At 50.9% G+C, this 14,483-nt stretch overlaps 1 protein-coding gene across 4 annotated transcripts in view; it reads right to left on the bottom strand.

Annotated features, from left to right (window-relative positions):
• The window catches only part of WDR7 (WD repeat domain 7), a 1,596,127-nt gene that overhangs the window by 1,080,310 nt on the left and 501,334 nt on the right, over window positions 1-14,483 (bottom strand). For 2 of the 4 annotated variants that reach the window (XM_085630134.1, XM_085630121.1), the window contains 2 exons: window positions 13,795-13,881; window positions 11,832-11,950 (listed from right to left, as the gene is read on the bottom strand). In XM_085630134.1, the coding sequence (XP_085486260.1) occupies window positions 11,832-11,950; window positions 13,795-13,881 (206 nt within the window). The remainder of the gene's footprint in view (window positions 1-11,831; window positions 11,951-13,794; window positions 13,882-14,483) is intronic. The other 2 variants (XM_085630124.1, XM_085630131.1) reach the window with 1 other exon arrangement.

The following is a 14,483-nucleotide window of genomic DNA, read 5'->3' as shown; positions in this document are numbered from 1 at the left end:
CAGTGGCGGCCCCCCCCTCGGTGGGGCCCCGACCTGGGATCCTGTGGCCGGCGGCGAGGTGCTGTGGAGCCCATTCCGGGCTGTGGTACCAGACGGAGGGCCGGGCGGTGAGTGGGGCACTCCCTGGTGGGACGACCTGAGCTGCTGTGGGGCTGGAGGTGGTGGGGGCCCTCCCCTTCGGGCCGGGTGTCGACGGCCGGGGCACAGTCTCCCCCCACTCTCCCCCACCAACGCTGCTGGACCTGCCCTGGTGTCCCGAGGCCTGCGGCGGAGAGCTGGTGCACCGGCTGGGTGCTGTCCTACCTCGCGGCTGCAGCCCGAGGCCCCCTGGAGGGCTGCGCTGGGACCCCCCCCGAACGGAGCCTGAGAGCAGGAATAGGCGGTGAGTGCGGCGGCGGAGGATCGTTTCTGAGAGAGGCCCGCGGCCGCGGCCGAGGCGAGGGATCGGACTCGTTGCCCCTGCTGGGGACCCCGCCGGAGGCTGACCACTGGGGCCGGCCGTGTCGGGCCCTGTCCGGCTGCGGGCTCCCCCCGCCGCCCCCGTGCTGGGCCCCTGTCCGCTCGAGCGCCCCTTGACGCTCTGCGGGTGTGACGTTCGCTCGCTGCCCTGATTCACGGACGGCCGCCACAGATATGGGCAAAGACAGGGCCGGCAAGCCAGCGTCCGGGGCCACCCAAACCAGGATGGACAAATTTACTACTACCGACAAGGGGCCCGGCTCCACGGCCGCGCCGGCCCCGGCCCCTGCCACGGACCTTGCTGCCATCCTGCAGGCCATCAACTCCTCCCGCGCCTCCCTCGAGGGCATGGTGGGAGAGGTCAAAGTGGACGTTGCTCTTCTCCGACAGGATCTGCGGAATGCCACCGCCCGCATTTCCGAGGCCGAATCCCGGATCTCCACCGCCGAGGACGACATCCGCCACCTACAGGACCAGGTTCGGGAGTTGACCACCCACTCTAAGGAACTACACCGCCGGGTCGAGGATGCAGAAAATCGCGCCCGGCGCAACAACCTGCGCTTAGTGGGATTTCCGGAGGGAGTTGAATCGGGCCGAGCGGACGACTTCCTGGAGCGATGGTTCCGGTCCTGGATGCCGGCGGACAGCCTATCTCCCTCGTTCGTGGTGGAGAGAGCCCACCGCTCCCTGGCCCCCAGGCCCCCAGGTGCGCCTCCCCGGCCGTTCATCCTCAAACTTTTGAACTTCCGCGACCGGGACGCCATCCTCCGCGAGGCCCGCTGCCAGGGCGCCCTCCTTTACCAGAACCACAAAATCATGATATTTCCGGACTACACCCGCGAAGTCCAAGAGCAACGCCGCTCCTACACGGAAGTGAAACAAAAGATGCGCTCTCTGGGACTCCAGTATCAGCTCCAGTTCCCGGCCCGCCTCCGGGTCGTCTTCCAGCACAAGACTTTGTTCTTCGATACCCCGCGGGCGGCCTGGGCCTGGTTGACGGAGGAGCACCCCCTGCAGTGCTCTGGGCGCGGCTCGCCTGTGGGTATGCGGAGGGGACGAGGAAGACCCCGGACATCGAGGACCCGTCGGCGGCACCGCACGTTACCCCGGGAGCGCACAGCGGAGGAGGTGATCACCACGCGCTCTGGGAGAAGGTCACGCCGAGGGTCGAGAGCCTCCTCTGCCTCTTCGGCCGCACATGCCAGTCCCGGGGCAGATGGACGGCGGACCGTGTCGCCCCGGCCCACGGGCCCTGCAACTCAGCCGGTCGAATTGGTGGACTCTTCGGACCTCTCTCGCAGCCCCAACATTTGACTCTCTTTGTTTCCTTTGGGGGGAGGGGGGGCTGGGGATGCCTGGACGGGGATGGGATGCCCCGTTATCAGTGTTGCTCTTGGCCAGGGCAGGTAACTCAGGTCTGAATTCATCGGTCTCAGGGGTCCACTAGCGCTCAAGCCCAAGCGTTTTAGCTTGGTGGTTCTTCCATTTGGTTCGGGCGACAGATGCTTCCGTTTTCGAAGTGTAGGGTGGGGGGGGGGGTTGGGGTTGGTTTGGGGTTGTTTCTTCCCCGTTGGGAAGACTTTGTTGGTGGGGGATGACTCCCTCTTAATTGTTGTACTAAGGCATCATGTGCTGTCTGGCTTGCTCTCCTGCCCGATGTCCCGTTGTCCTTCCTCTCTGGGGGCCTGCTCAGCCGCGCCCCTACTGGCCCCCTCTCCTGTCCTAGACCATGGCTGACCCGCCTGTCCCTAGGGCCGCCATGCGCATACTATCCTGGAACGTCAATGGTCTTCTGGACCGTTTTAAACGTATGGCGGTCCTCAAATACGCGCAACGCGCTGAGATCGATGTACTCCTCCTCCAGGAGACTCACCTGTTGGGTAACAACTGCCCCTTCCTTGGCCGCTACGGTTACGACAGGGTATGGCATTCCGGTTTTGTGCGGGGATCCCGAGGGGTGGCCATTTTGCTCCGCAAGTCCTTCCCCTTTGTCCTGTCCCGGGTGCATTTGCACCCCCAAGGTATGGTAGTGGTGGTTTCTGGCAATCTGGAGGGGCGACCCCTTACCCTGATGTCCCTTTATGCGGCGCCATCCCTCTTGCAGTCGGCCCTCTCCCACGCGGCGGGTCTCCTCCCGACACTTCCGGCGGGCTCCCTCATTCTCGGCGGAGATTTCAACGCCGTCTACTCGCCTCCCCTGGACTCGACGGGCCCGGTCTCCCTGTCCCGCGTCGCCCGCGCAAAACAGCTCTCATCCTGGGCCGAAGCGCAGGGCCTCTGCGATGTCTGGCGGATCTGGCACCCACAGGCACGCCAATACACCCACACATCGGCGGCCCATCACTCCCATGCCCGGATCGACCTCATCTTCGTACCATCCACCGACTGCGCGGGGGTGCGAGATGTACGCATTCTTCCGAGGGGCCTTTCGGACCACTCGCCTGTGCTCCTCGCTCTTGGTCCCCCACCCCTCTCTGCCCGTCCGATGTGGCGTCTGAACGCCTGGTTCCTCCACGACAAGGCTTTCCGGAAGGCGGTCGGGGGCGAGATCGCCGACTACTACTCCCATAACGAGGGCTCTGTCACCTCCCCTGCCGTCTTGTGGGAGGCCGGCAAGGCGACTGTCCGGGGCGCCGCTAAGGGGCATCTGCAGCGCCAACGGCGGGCACAATCCCAGAAGCTCGCGGAATGCGAAGCCCAAGCCGTGGAATTAGAGCGCGGTCTGGGGGAGTTGGACGATGCCGCCCGATCTCGTCGCTTGGCCTTCCTGCGGGAGGAGATTCGCCTCCATTCCCTGGAGGCGGCGAAGATTCTATGGCGCTCCTCGGTGGCCCGGGTCTACGGGTGGGGAGACAAAAACGGCACTCTTCTCCACCGGCTGGCGACCTATCCCCGGGCGGGACGGATCATTCCGGCCATCGCGGACCCAGCGGGTGGTACTCACACAGCCTCGGTGGCGATAGCCCAGGCGTTCGCTGACTATTACTCCCAGCTATACCGCCGCAGGCCGTCCACGCTCTCCCTTGAGGAATTGCTGGGGACGACCGCGGCTACACTTACGCGGTTGCAGCCCGAGGTTTCCGAGACCCTTGATTCACCGATCGAGCTGCAAGAGATCGAGGAGGCCATAGGCCGCTTAGCACCTGGGAAGACCCCGGGACCCGACGGGTTCCCCCAGGAGTACTACGCTCACTATCGGGAGACGCTGGCCCCGAGGCTTCGGGACCTGTTTGCAGCCGTGGTGGACACGGGCTCGTTCTGGCCCGAGACGGACACGGCAACCATAGTTGCCCTCCCCAAGACTCAGCCTCCCTCGCGGTCCTGCTCTGACTATCGGCCGATATCCCTTATCAACACCGAACTCAAAATCTATGCTACGGTCCTAGCACAGCGGTTGCGCCCGTCGCTCGCCTCCTTGGTCCATCCGGATCAATGCGGCTTTATGCCGGAGCGGGGGACCAGACACTGCCTGCGGCGCCTGCATCTTGCGATGGCGCACCGCGGCCGCCTTTCTCCCTACCTGGCCCTCCTTCTGGTTGACTTTGAAAAGGCCTTCGATTCCGTGGGATGGGCGTACTTGGCCGACGTCCTGGAACGCATGGGTTTCGGCCCCCGGTTCCGTGCCATGGTAGCGGTCCTATACGCGCACCCGCGGGCCCGGGTGTTGGTCAACGGGGCTCTCTCTCGCCCGTTTCCCATAGGTCGGGGGACGCGCCAGGGTTGTCCGCTCTCGCCCCTCCTTTTTGCGTTGGCCATGGAACCCCTGGCAATGCTGATTCGCGCGGATCCCGTTCTTCGCGGTTGGGAATGGCCAGCTGTGGCCCCCGATAAGATTGCCCTATACGCGGACGATGTCCTCCTCTATCTTTCCGACCCAGCGACCTCGGGGCCCCGGGTCCGCCGGATCCTCCATCGGTTTGGCCAGGCGTCGGGTCTCCATCTGAACCCAAAAAAATCTGTTCTAGTCCCGCTACACCCGTCGCGGGAATGTTTCGACTGGCAATCAGATATTCCCCTCCGGAGACTCTCCTTTAAGTACCTGGGGATCTGGGTCACCCTCCTCCCGGAACTCTGCTGGGCACTCAATGTGGCTCCAGTAGTAAACAAAGCCAGATCAGATATGCTCCGGTGGCAGGCCCTCCCTTTGAATCCGCTAGGGAGAGTCGCCTTATATAAGATGATGATCCTCCCCAATTTTCTTTACATGCTGCAGAACACTCCATGCCCCTTTCCGCGCCCGTGGTTCCGGGACCTGGATAAGATGGTGACCAAATTCCTTTGGGGCGGTGGTCGACCTCGGCTGGCCTTGGACCGCTGCAGGGTCCCCTCCTACGACGGCGGCCTAAGCATGACCAACCTCTACCTCTACTATCTGGCCACCCAACTACTGGTGGTCCACGATTGGTTCTCAGGGGGCTGGGGCGACCCGGCTTATCGACTCGAGGTGAACTGCCTCGGGTTCCCCTCCATCCAAAACATGCTCTACGGCACAACGATCCCCCTGTCGCTCCCCGGCGTCGTGCGGGCTCCCTTTCTCGCGTGGCGCGCGGCCTTGCGACACACCAGATGGTCGGGGACGTCCACGCAACTCACTCCGCTTTGGCACGGGACGTGGCTGCGGGAGGTGGTGGGACTCACGGGCTTTCGGCAGTGGGATCTTCTCGGTATCTCCTGTCTGGGCGATATATGGCGTGGAAGCCGCATGTGTTCTTTCCAGGAGCTTCGGACCCGCTTCTCGCTGCAGCCTTCTCAATTCTACCGCTACCTTCAATTGCGCCACGCGGTTCGGGCTCACGTCCCTCTAGATTCCAGACTGCCTTCCCATAGTCCGCCTGAGGCCCAGGTGATGTTGGGGTATCTTGGGAGGGGGGGCATATCCCGCATTTATAAATCCCTAATTAACAATACACCGGTGGATTGGAGCGGGCTAAAGCAGCGATGGGAGGCTTGGGTGGGACCCCTGGATGAGGCGGACTGGAGGGACGCCCTTATGGGCCCTCGGTCGCTTACCACCTCCGCGAGGCTGCGGCTTATCCAACTTTATTACCTCCACACTGCCTATTTGACCCCGGCCCGCCTGTATCGTGCGGGACTCCGCGCGGACGCCTCTTGCACTCGCTGCGGGGAGGTTCCGGCAGATTTTTTCCACATGGTGTGGTCTTGCCCTCGTCTGGGGGACTACTGGGCAGCGATCGAGGCCGATCTAGCGGAGGTCCTGGGTTGGGAGGTCCCCCACGAGCCTAGAATGGCCCTGCTGGGCATCATGGACGGGATGGACGGGTCCCGCAATGAGAAGTACTTCCTCACCACTGCCCTTATGGTGGCTAAAAGAGACATAGCGGCGGCGTGGTCACAGCCAGACCCGCCCAGAGTGGCTACCTGGAGTAGAGGGGTGGATTGGTGTGCAGCTCAGGAGCGGTCGCTATACACTGCACGGGGCTGCCCAAAAAAATTTCGCAAGATATGGGGGAAATGGTTGGGGGGCCTGCTTTGAAGGGTGGGTGCGCAGGGGGGGGGGGGACGGGGGATGGGAGGGGGCGGGAGGGTTTTTGCACTTGCCTGTTGATGCTTTCCTGATTGCCGATACTGATGCCTTGTTCACTGCACTGCTGTATATTATTCCTGATATTGTTCTTTATGCCGCAAAACACAATAAAAAGAAGTTTATCAAAAAAAAGAGTTACACTGCATGGGTGTGATGTTTCCATAGTTTCTGGCCTCTGTGCCCTAGGTACTATTTATCAGATGCTTATGAGTGACATTTCCCAGTTTCTGGCCTCGGTGCTTAATGTGTGACAACGTGAGTGACAATTTATTGAAAATACAAAAGAGAATATCAGAATGTAGTTTTTATGCTCTAAAGTTATGACGTTGAAACAGTCTTAAAAAAAAAAAGCCTAAAACGTATAGCACTTTTTGTTGAAAAGAGAAGAGTGGCCCGAAGAGTGTTGTGATCATCACTGTACAGCCTCTTAAAGAGTCCTGGGCAGCATTGTATGCAATTTCATTTACTATGCTTTAAAAGTTAATTCAATCTAATATGTAATGAAAAATGTGTTGAAAAATGCTTTGTTTTGGCCTTTCTGTCTCCCAAATTTTCTTGGGGGGGGGGGGGGAGAAGTTCAACCCCCCAAACTCCCCCTAGTAGTGGTTTCTCACTTTGCTTGCTCACTACACACCATGTGAGGGCTTGTCTCACTTTTACTTTGTTCTCTCGGATTCACTATTTGTGTCTATTTTTGGTGCTCTCTGAAAGAATGTCTATGGGTACATATGCCTGGGTGGGTAACCTGGTGCTCTTTAAGGTCATCATCTACTATTTACTGTGCTTTGAAAGTTGATACAATTTGAATATGTAATGAAAAATGTGCTGTAAAATTCACCATTTTGGTCTGTCATTTTCCAACATTTTCGTGGGGGTGAACCCCCCCCCCCCCCGAAATCCTCTAGTAGCGGTCGGGCTCGCTCGCTGCGCTCGCTCGCTACGCACCGGACGGGGGCTGGTCTGGCAAAATGTGCCAGGGCTGCTTTTAGTTCCCAGTCCGGCCCTTACGCTGGCTAATGTTCTCTGATATGGCAAGCTAAGCTAAAGTTGTAAGGGAGACATGTGGCACAGCAGCTGACTCCGGAGTGCAGGGCCCACGGTTTGAGTCCCGGCACCGACAGCAGCTTAGCATCATGTGACTCTGGGCAATAGCTCACTTAATCTCCCCGACAGCCCCCAGCGCCTTGAGACCCTTAGGGGTGAGTAGTTCGCGCTTTACAAATACCGGATTCAGATAAGGAGCAGGCGAGGAACTAGATTAGGTCGTCTTTCTTCTGTGCAAGTGTCACTCTCCAGCTTTTCAAAATACTGTTTAGATTGCTCTCTCCCCAAATGTCTTTCAGCTTTTCATTTTAAATGTGCACTCGGAGGTGCTCGCTCTCTACCCCCTTTTACGTAGAATGTCTATTGAGTCTTTGCAAATCACCCTCTGCAGTGTCCATAACCGATGTTCTATGTTTCCAGGCCCGAGGACCCTAACGCTGCAGCAATACTGAGCTACTCAAGTCAATGCATCCCATCAGAAGAGAGCCCTGACAGATGAAAGAGTCTGTTCAAGGTCATCTCAGCCATAACCTAAATCTGCGGTGGCAGAAGGTCAAGAGGGCACAGGACCTTGGTTTTAGAATGAGATCAGACCCTGAGCTCCAGAAAAGGAGGCTCAGATTCATAAACCTCCCTATGGGGGGCAGGACCAGGCTATATGACAGCTGTCTGCAGCATTAATACATAGCACCGCCTTTTGTGGGGAGAAGCTGATCTTCCTTAGACTCAGCTGCCGCAGAACATTAACTAATGCTCAAAACACAGCACCAGGCAACTAGCTGCAGAAGTATTGGCCTCCCCTCACGAGCATGATCCCTGAGAACAGAGCGGACGGGGGTTTCCAGACTCAAACATGTTAGTGAAGTACCGGTTGTACTGATTTCATTATTTTACTTTGGGTGCTTGATGTAACATGGAGCTGTTCCGAAAGCAAAAACCATTTGCAGAAATACCTTTCTAGCAGGAGCATCTCTGACATGAGGTGCTGTACACAGAACAATGGGATCAAGTTACCTGCTCAGTTACTACTAGCATGCACAGTCTCCTAGCCTCAACTTCAGTTTCCTGCCGCCACCTACTGGTGGGAGAGGAAAGCGATTCTCAAACCTGTTTATTACAAGGTTTTGTATGAACAGTACCAAGCATGCCTGTGTCCATCCTAAGCTGCAATGTCCCCCTCCCTCAAGTAGGTGAACAGCGTCTCACTTTGTTTTTAAGAGAAATACATTCTTGTTGATTGGTCTGGGCAGATTTGAGAGGCGTCGGAAGGAGTGCTGGAGGAAAGACAGAGGCAATTGACAAGGAGTCAGTCAATCAGCATTATCCTATTTATGTTTTTCTTAGTTCTTATTCCTAACCTGCTGGTAAATGCCACATCAGAGCATACACGATAGTGAGGAGACAAAATAAAATGTTAAGATCTCTTGGTCAAAATTGGGTAGGGCCACTTCTATTGAATGGTTGTCGCACCACGATTTTGTTAAGGTACAAACAGCAAAGAACTGTTCGCAACTGGAAAATGGTGACCACTAGAGCCGAAGGCTTGGCAAAGATAGGCATGCCTGCATTTAGGCCAAAGGGCAGCATACCATATTGGTATGCTGACTGCACACAATTAATTGGATAAATTGTCTGAAGTCCTGGTAGACTGAGAAATAAAAAGAAACAGTCTACAGATCCAATTGCTATGCAAACCTACCACTACCGTTAGCTCTATTACTATCCTCATGTGGTCAAAAAATACAACATAATAAAAAATAAATGCAAATAGAAGATCTTCTAGTGAACCCTCTTTAATCACTGGGCTGCTGAAATGTCACTCAAATTATGCTGTCTCCCTTTACAGCATAGGACACCGGACCAGCCTACTTCAGCCACTGGATACCTTCACTTCGAGTGACTGAATTTTTCTTGCATGCATATTACACACGCATCCACCTAAAACATAGCCATTTTAAAATTTGACAACACGTGTGACGGCTGGTGTCTGTTTGTAGTAGGGTTTGATCGTATACTTCAATAAAGATTATTTTTTTTAATTAAAATAAAGAAATTTATTGAAATCTACAATATCGATTTATTATCAAAAAACAGCTTTGGCATGTTTACTTATCATTTGGAAAACAAGCACAAATCATTAAAATAGCACATGTGTATACAAATGTATATGTTGAAGCCACATCCCTTTAACTTGTTGAAGGTTATTTCGGCGCTTGCATCTGAATCAAAAGGGATTCCTAGTAACCAATTGCAGTACTGCAGTTTGTGTGAAACAATTCTGAGGATTTTGCATCTGACGTAAGAGGGACAGCTAGTAATCACAACATTGGCTCATTATCATACACCAGCATTGGCAAATGTATCCAATAAAAAATATGCGCAGATCATGAAAGAAACACAATCATATGCACATTTTTATATTGTAGCATGCCCGCTCAGGTTTCTGAAGGTCATGGGAAGCATATGATAACTCGAGAGAGACTTTAGTAACAAGTTGAGGTACTGCAGCTTGGTGAAGACTTAAAGAAGTTGTATCTGACTCAAGAAGGATGCCTAATAACCACTTGAAAAACTGCAGCATTGTAAAACACTTATCTGGCTTTTGCATCTGACTTGAAAGGGGCATCGAACACCAATTTGAGGTATTGCAGGTTTGAGAATGTTGTGCCTGCCTCAAGAAAAATTCATAGTAAAAATGTATATGAATAAAAGGACCTTTCGTCAATTTTTTTTTCTATCAGCTTGCTCACCTGATACTGACATTTTGCATCATCCTATCAGCACACAGCAGTAGTTCAAGACATAGGCCGACTTTATTATAAGCAAATGCAATTTAATGACATATGTATAGTGTCAGTCAAAACCAGTTTAAGAATAAGGTGTGAGGCACCTGAATGGACCGTTGACTGCTAGTACCTTTATATACTGGGCTGTCATCACAAGTATTCCATAGCAATAAAAAACATTTATTGACCAGCACCTTAAACCAGCGTTGACATATTTATTTATTTTAAAGAAAATAAGCACACATAATTAGGAGTAACAAAAGTACATATTTATAAATGGCACATCGCCTCAGCTTTGGAAGAACACTTGAAGCAGCTGCATCTGACTTGAGAAGGACATCTAGTAACAGCATGAGGAACTGCAGGTTTTTGTAGACTTCAAGCAGCTGGATCTGACATTTAGTAAAGACTTGACAGCAGCGGCTCGAACACTAAGGCGACTCAGCGATGTGGCGAGCGCAAGGTAAGTGGTTTTATTTCTCTCTTCCTTTAGTTTCCACTTTCCCATCATATGTCGAACTCCTCTACCACCCCCCCCCCCCACCCGGCCTGCCCCCTCACTGCCCCACAGCGTTACCTGTGTGAGCCGCCACTGCTTCATGTGTAATGGCAAATGGGAAGGTACTGGAGCCCACCGAGATCTTTGTGACCTGTTGTACAATATCCATCACAGAGTAAGAGTAGAACTTGACTGTGGCAGAAGAAGAGGGGGAAGAAGAAGAGAAGTCCATGACAAGAAAGACTTTGAAAGGCTTGTACCGGTCTGAAGGCTTTCCATAAAAGTAGGCTGTCTCTACTTTTAGTCCACCCTCCTGCGATTCAGAGGCCAGGAATGTAGCTTAGTCTCTGACCTTCTCAGAAGGAAGGCATGCTCAGAACCCTGGGACACCTGCTTCGGGTGCTAAAGGAGAGTTAAGTCTAATCACATGCGCAATGAATAACGGAGTCATCCAACTTCAGACAGAGACTGGATCCAGTTGGAATCCGTTATCTAGCAGCATAAAAAAGGATGGTACCAGAGATAATGATACAATGGAAAGTGATCTAGTCTTTTCAACCTCAAGGGCCTAAGACAGTGGCAGCCACTTAAGTGGGATAGGGTGCCTCATTTCCCCAGTAACCAGCGAGGTGCACAGACTCGCTTACTGATCCCGCAAAATCGAACATCTCCTGCAGTCTTGGTCATTTTTTCTCTGTATACCTAACGGCTCTTAAGACATGCTGTAATGTTGCCCAGAGTGTGAAGGCATCCGCTGGATGGCTGTCTCAAAGGTAGGCTACAGAGGGGAATTCAGGTCACCTGCTGCAAATTCTGCTTGTGGCAGAAAACACGTGGCGTGAATTCAGAGTCAGAGCTGGAGAAGGTTGGGAAGGGGAGAGTTCACCGCAGTGGATACCAAGAGTCCTTTCGACTTAGGCAGTGTGCACATTACAAGTGTAATCCCTGTCCATTTCCAATCCCACCAATATGAGGCTGGGTAGTCCCAAGCCCGGAAGAGAAATGAGGACTTGGAATTGGAAGATTATTTACCCGGTATTTCACTATTTTTGGGTCAAAAGCCTAAAACGAGATTAAACCCTGTTTCCTGGCTCTAAATTGAGCTACTTAACTACAAGAAAATATCTTCTATGAGCTTAATGTTAATCGTTATTAATTGCAAATACTCTGAGCAGCCACATTTCATCTGTCATGTTTTATACAGATTTTAAATATATTGTAAAGAGCCTGCAAAGGTTCATTCATTGTACTATAAATAAATACAAAATGTCCAAAATACTAATTTTTAATAAATGTGTAAGGAAAGGAATCATAAAGAATCATAAAGAAGCTCTGATAGTCTGAAGAGCTGTCATAAAAGTAGAAGCCAAAACACAAAAGATAACAATGCATATGGATTGGAACGCTAACATCTCAGGTTAATACACAAGGGATCCAGAATACAGTCAGCAAACCTCTACATAGTGCAAAACATTCTAAGCTACTCGAAGAATATTACCTCTAGGCACCGATCCTGCCACCTTCGAGCCAGCATCTCTAGAAGAGGGGGCCTAAACTTATCCAGCCCAAGCAGGTCCGGCAACATGACGCAGTGCATTGCAGCCAGCTGGCTCCATCCTGAAAGGACATGCAGAGAGAACACAATACATTAAAATATTGAAAACTAACTTTTCAGGATTAAAGCCAGTGGAATGTATAATATATATATATATATATATATATATATATACACACACACATATATGCACATATATATATATATATATATATTCAAAACAAACACCAGTTCCCTTGGAGAAACCGGACACCGACACTGCTGATTCAGGTTGATTATCCAACGTTTGTTAGCTAATTTGCTGTGCTGTTATGCATTTCGACAGGATCCCATGTCCTGCTTTATATATAGATACTTATAAAATCACTGGGTGAGACACAGAATACTGATCCCAGTCATTCATCAACTTGAATGTCCAACAACTCTGGATTCACAAAAGCTAAGAACCCTATTAGCCTGCAGTCCGTAGATTCAGAAATGCCATCGCCAGACAGGACTTGAGGACTTGACCCTACATGTCTGTCTGGTTAATACCCTGCAACTTGCAAGCTCATATCCAAATAATAACAACTCATGACTATCTCTGGACTTCCCTTAAAGAAGGAAATTTCAACTGTGAACAGCAGTTTGCCTTCCAAAAACAAGTTGTTGTGTGGTGCCTCCAAAAAAATTACAAAATTAAAGATAAAACATTGGAAAAAACATTATCTATTCACTTATGTGTTGATATACTGCTGTTCAACAGGGTCAGAGCTCGAGATTATGCCTGACTTTCTCACAATTACTGCTCATATCTACCTATGTGAAATGTGGATTTTGGTGTTTTTTCTCTAAAGTGCCAAAGTTTCTGGAGACAGGCAGTTGTTTAGCAATTGCTCTGAATAACAGCATTTTGCATTTGGAAAACAACCTGAGAGACAAGAATAGTAGAATTGTAGCAGCATGGAAAAGCAAAATAAAATATTTTAAGATGTCATTTTAGCAGCAGGTGTATAACAGCCGTCAATAATCTTCTTGTCCTCTTTCGCGAATCCCCATACCCTGAACTGAGATCAAAAGCTCCCCTGCCACAGTCAGGGCTGTGCCATCTGGGTGCCAATCTCAAACAAAAACCCTGTCCTGCCTGTGTCACAGCAAGCAAAGATTGCAACCAATTTCTAAAATACTTTTTTCAAGGGCAAGATGCAGACTATGGGACATTATGTTTTTTAGACGTGAGTGCATATCTTTGAACTTAGGCTATAAATACAAAATCAATTTCTATGTCTGAAGGCCTCAACGAGGGGTAGATTTGACAATTGAGATCTTGTCGGTGAAGCTCTATTTAGGCACTTCCAATTTGATACAAACACATTTTGGCCAACTCTCCATTTTAAGATATCGATTCTTTTATGCTATTAAAAAAACTAGACCCTATTAAGGCAAAGATGGCTAAACCCTGTGGTCTGAGATAACTAACAATGGGATAAAGGACAAGTAGAGCTCATAAAAGAAGCAGGATTTGCTAACAATGGGGGTGCAACAGGGTGGGAGCACAGAGTCGTTTCTGTTGTTGTTAACATTTTCTAAAATCATCTTTATTATGAAAACTGGGGAAATAAAAGGTAGAACACATTGCCTACAACAAAAAAGGTTCTTACACCTTGTGATAGAGGCCTGAATGAAAAAAACTGCCCGTGCTGCTGTAATTGCCAGAGACACACAGAGGAAGAGCAGTAAAAACACACAGCTCCACGCTGTTTAATGCCCATCGAGGGTTTAGGCAGAGTGTACACCACAAACACACACAAATGGAACACTGCTGACCACAGCTGCAGAAAAACTGGCTTGACAACAAAGACGGAAGCACACAGGCTAGTCGACAGACAAAGAAATAAAAGTTCACCAGATCTGAGAGACAGAATACCTTCGTTAACTGAGAAACAGGAATGTAAAGCAGGAGCAGAGCCGGAGTGAGCGGCTTCAGTGCTAGCAGAAACGGCAGGAGCAACAGCTGGCAGAGGAGATGAGAAGGAGAAAGAGAAAAAAGAAAAACCAGAAAATGAGGTGCAGTAGCAGCTGCAAAAGTATTAGTTAGTGAAACAACAGATAGAAAAGACATGTAGAGCATAACAAAACAGTACTTGGGGATCTGCAGAACGAGCAGCGGAAACAAAAACAGGAAAACAAGCAACTTGCAGAAAACAGAAAGAAGCAAAACATGGGACTGCTGATTTATTTAGATGACATGCAACCCCAACAGATGCAATGACACTGTTTTGGCACTTACTACGTATTCAAAACACGATACCTTTAACCAACAATATCTGACATGGAAAACTGAATATGATGCAAAGAAATGTAAAGGCAAATGCAGACCTTATGTACGAAATCAATGCTAGTACAATGTAACGCTCTGCATTATGGGAAATAATATTCAAATTGAATAATAGTGAAGTGTCTGATCTATGGTGGCTACGCTGAAAAGAATACAGGTTCAAGATGCAAAAATGCTACATTAGTTGTAAGCATCAACAAGGAGGCTGAAGAAACTTATTTGAAGACCCGCTCTTTCCAAGACCATTGACGGATCACAGCCATAATGAGCCATCCAGC

This window comes from Triturus cristatus, chromosome 2_1 (assembly GCF_964204655.1).
Source record: "Triturus cristatus chromosome 2_1, aTriCri1.1, whole genome shotgun sequence".
NCBI lineage: Eukaryota > Metazoa > Chordata > Amphibia > Caudata > Salamandridae > Triturus > Triturus cristatus.
The sequence above is the reverse complement of the archived record's forward strand: the minus strand, read 5'-3'. Positions and strand labels throughout refer to the sequence as shown.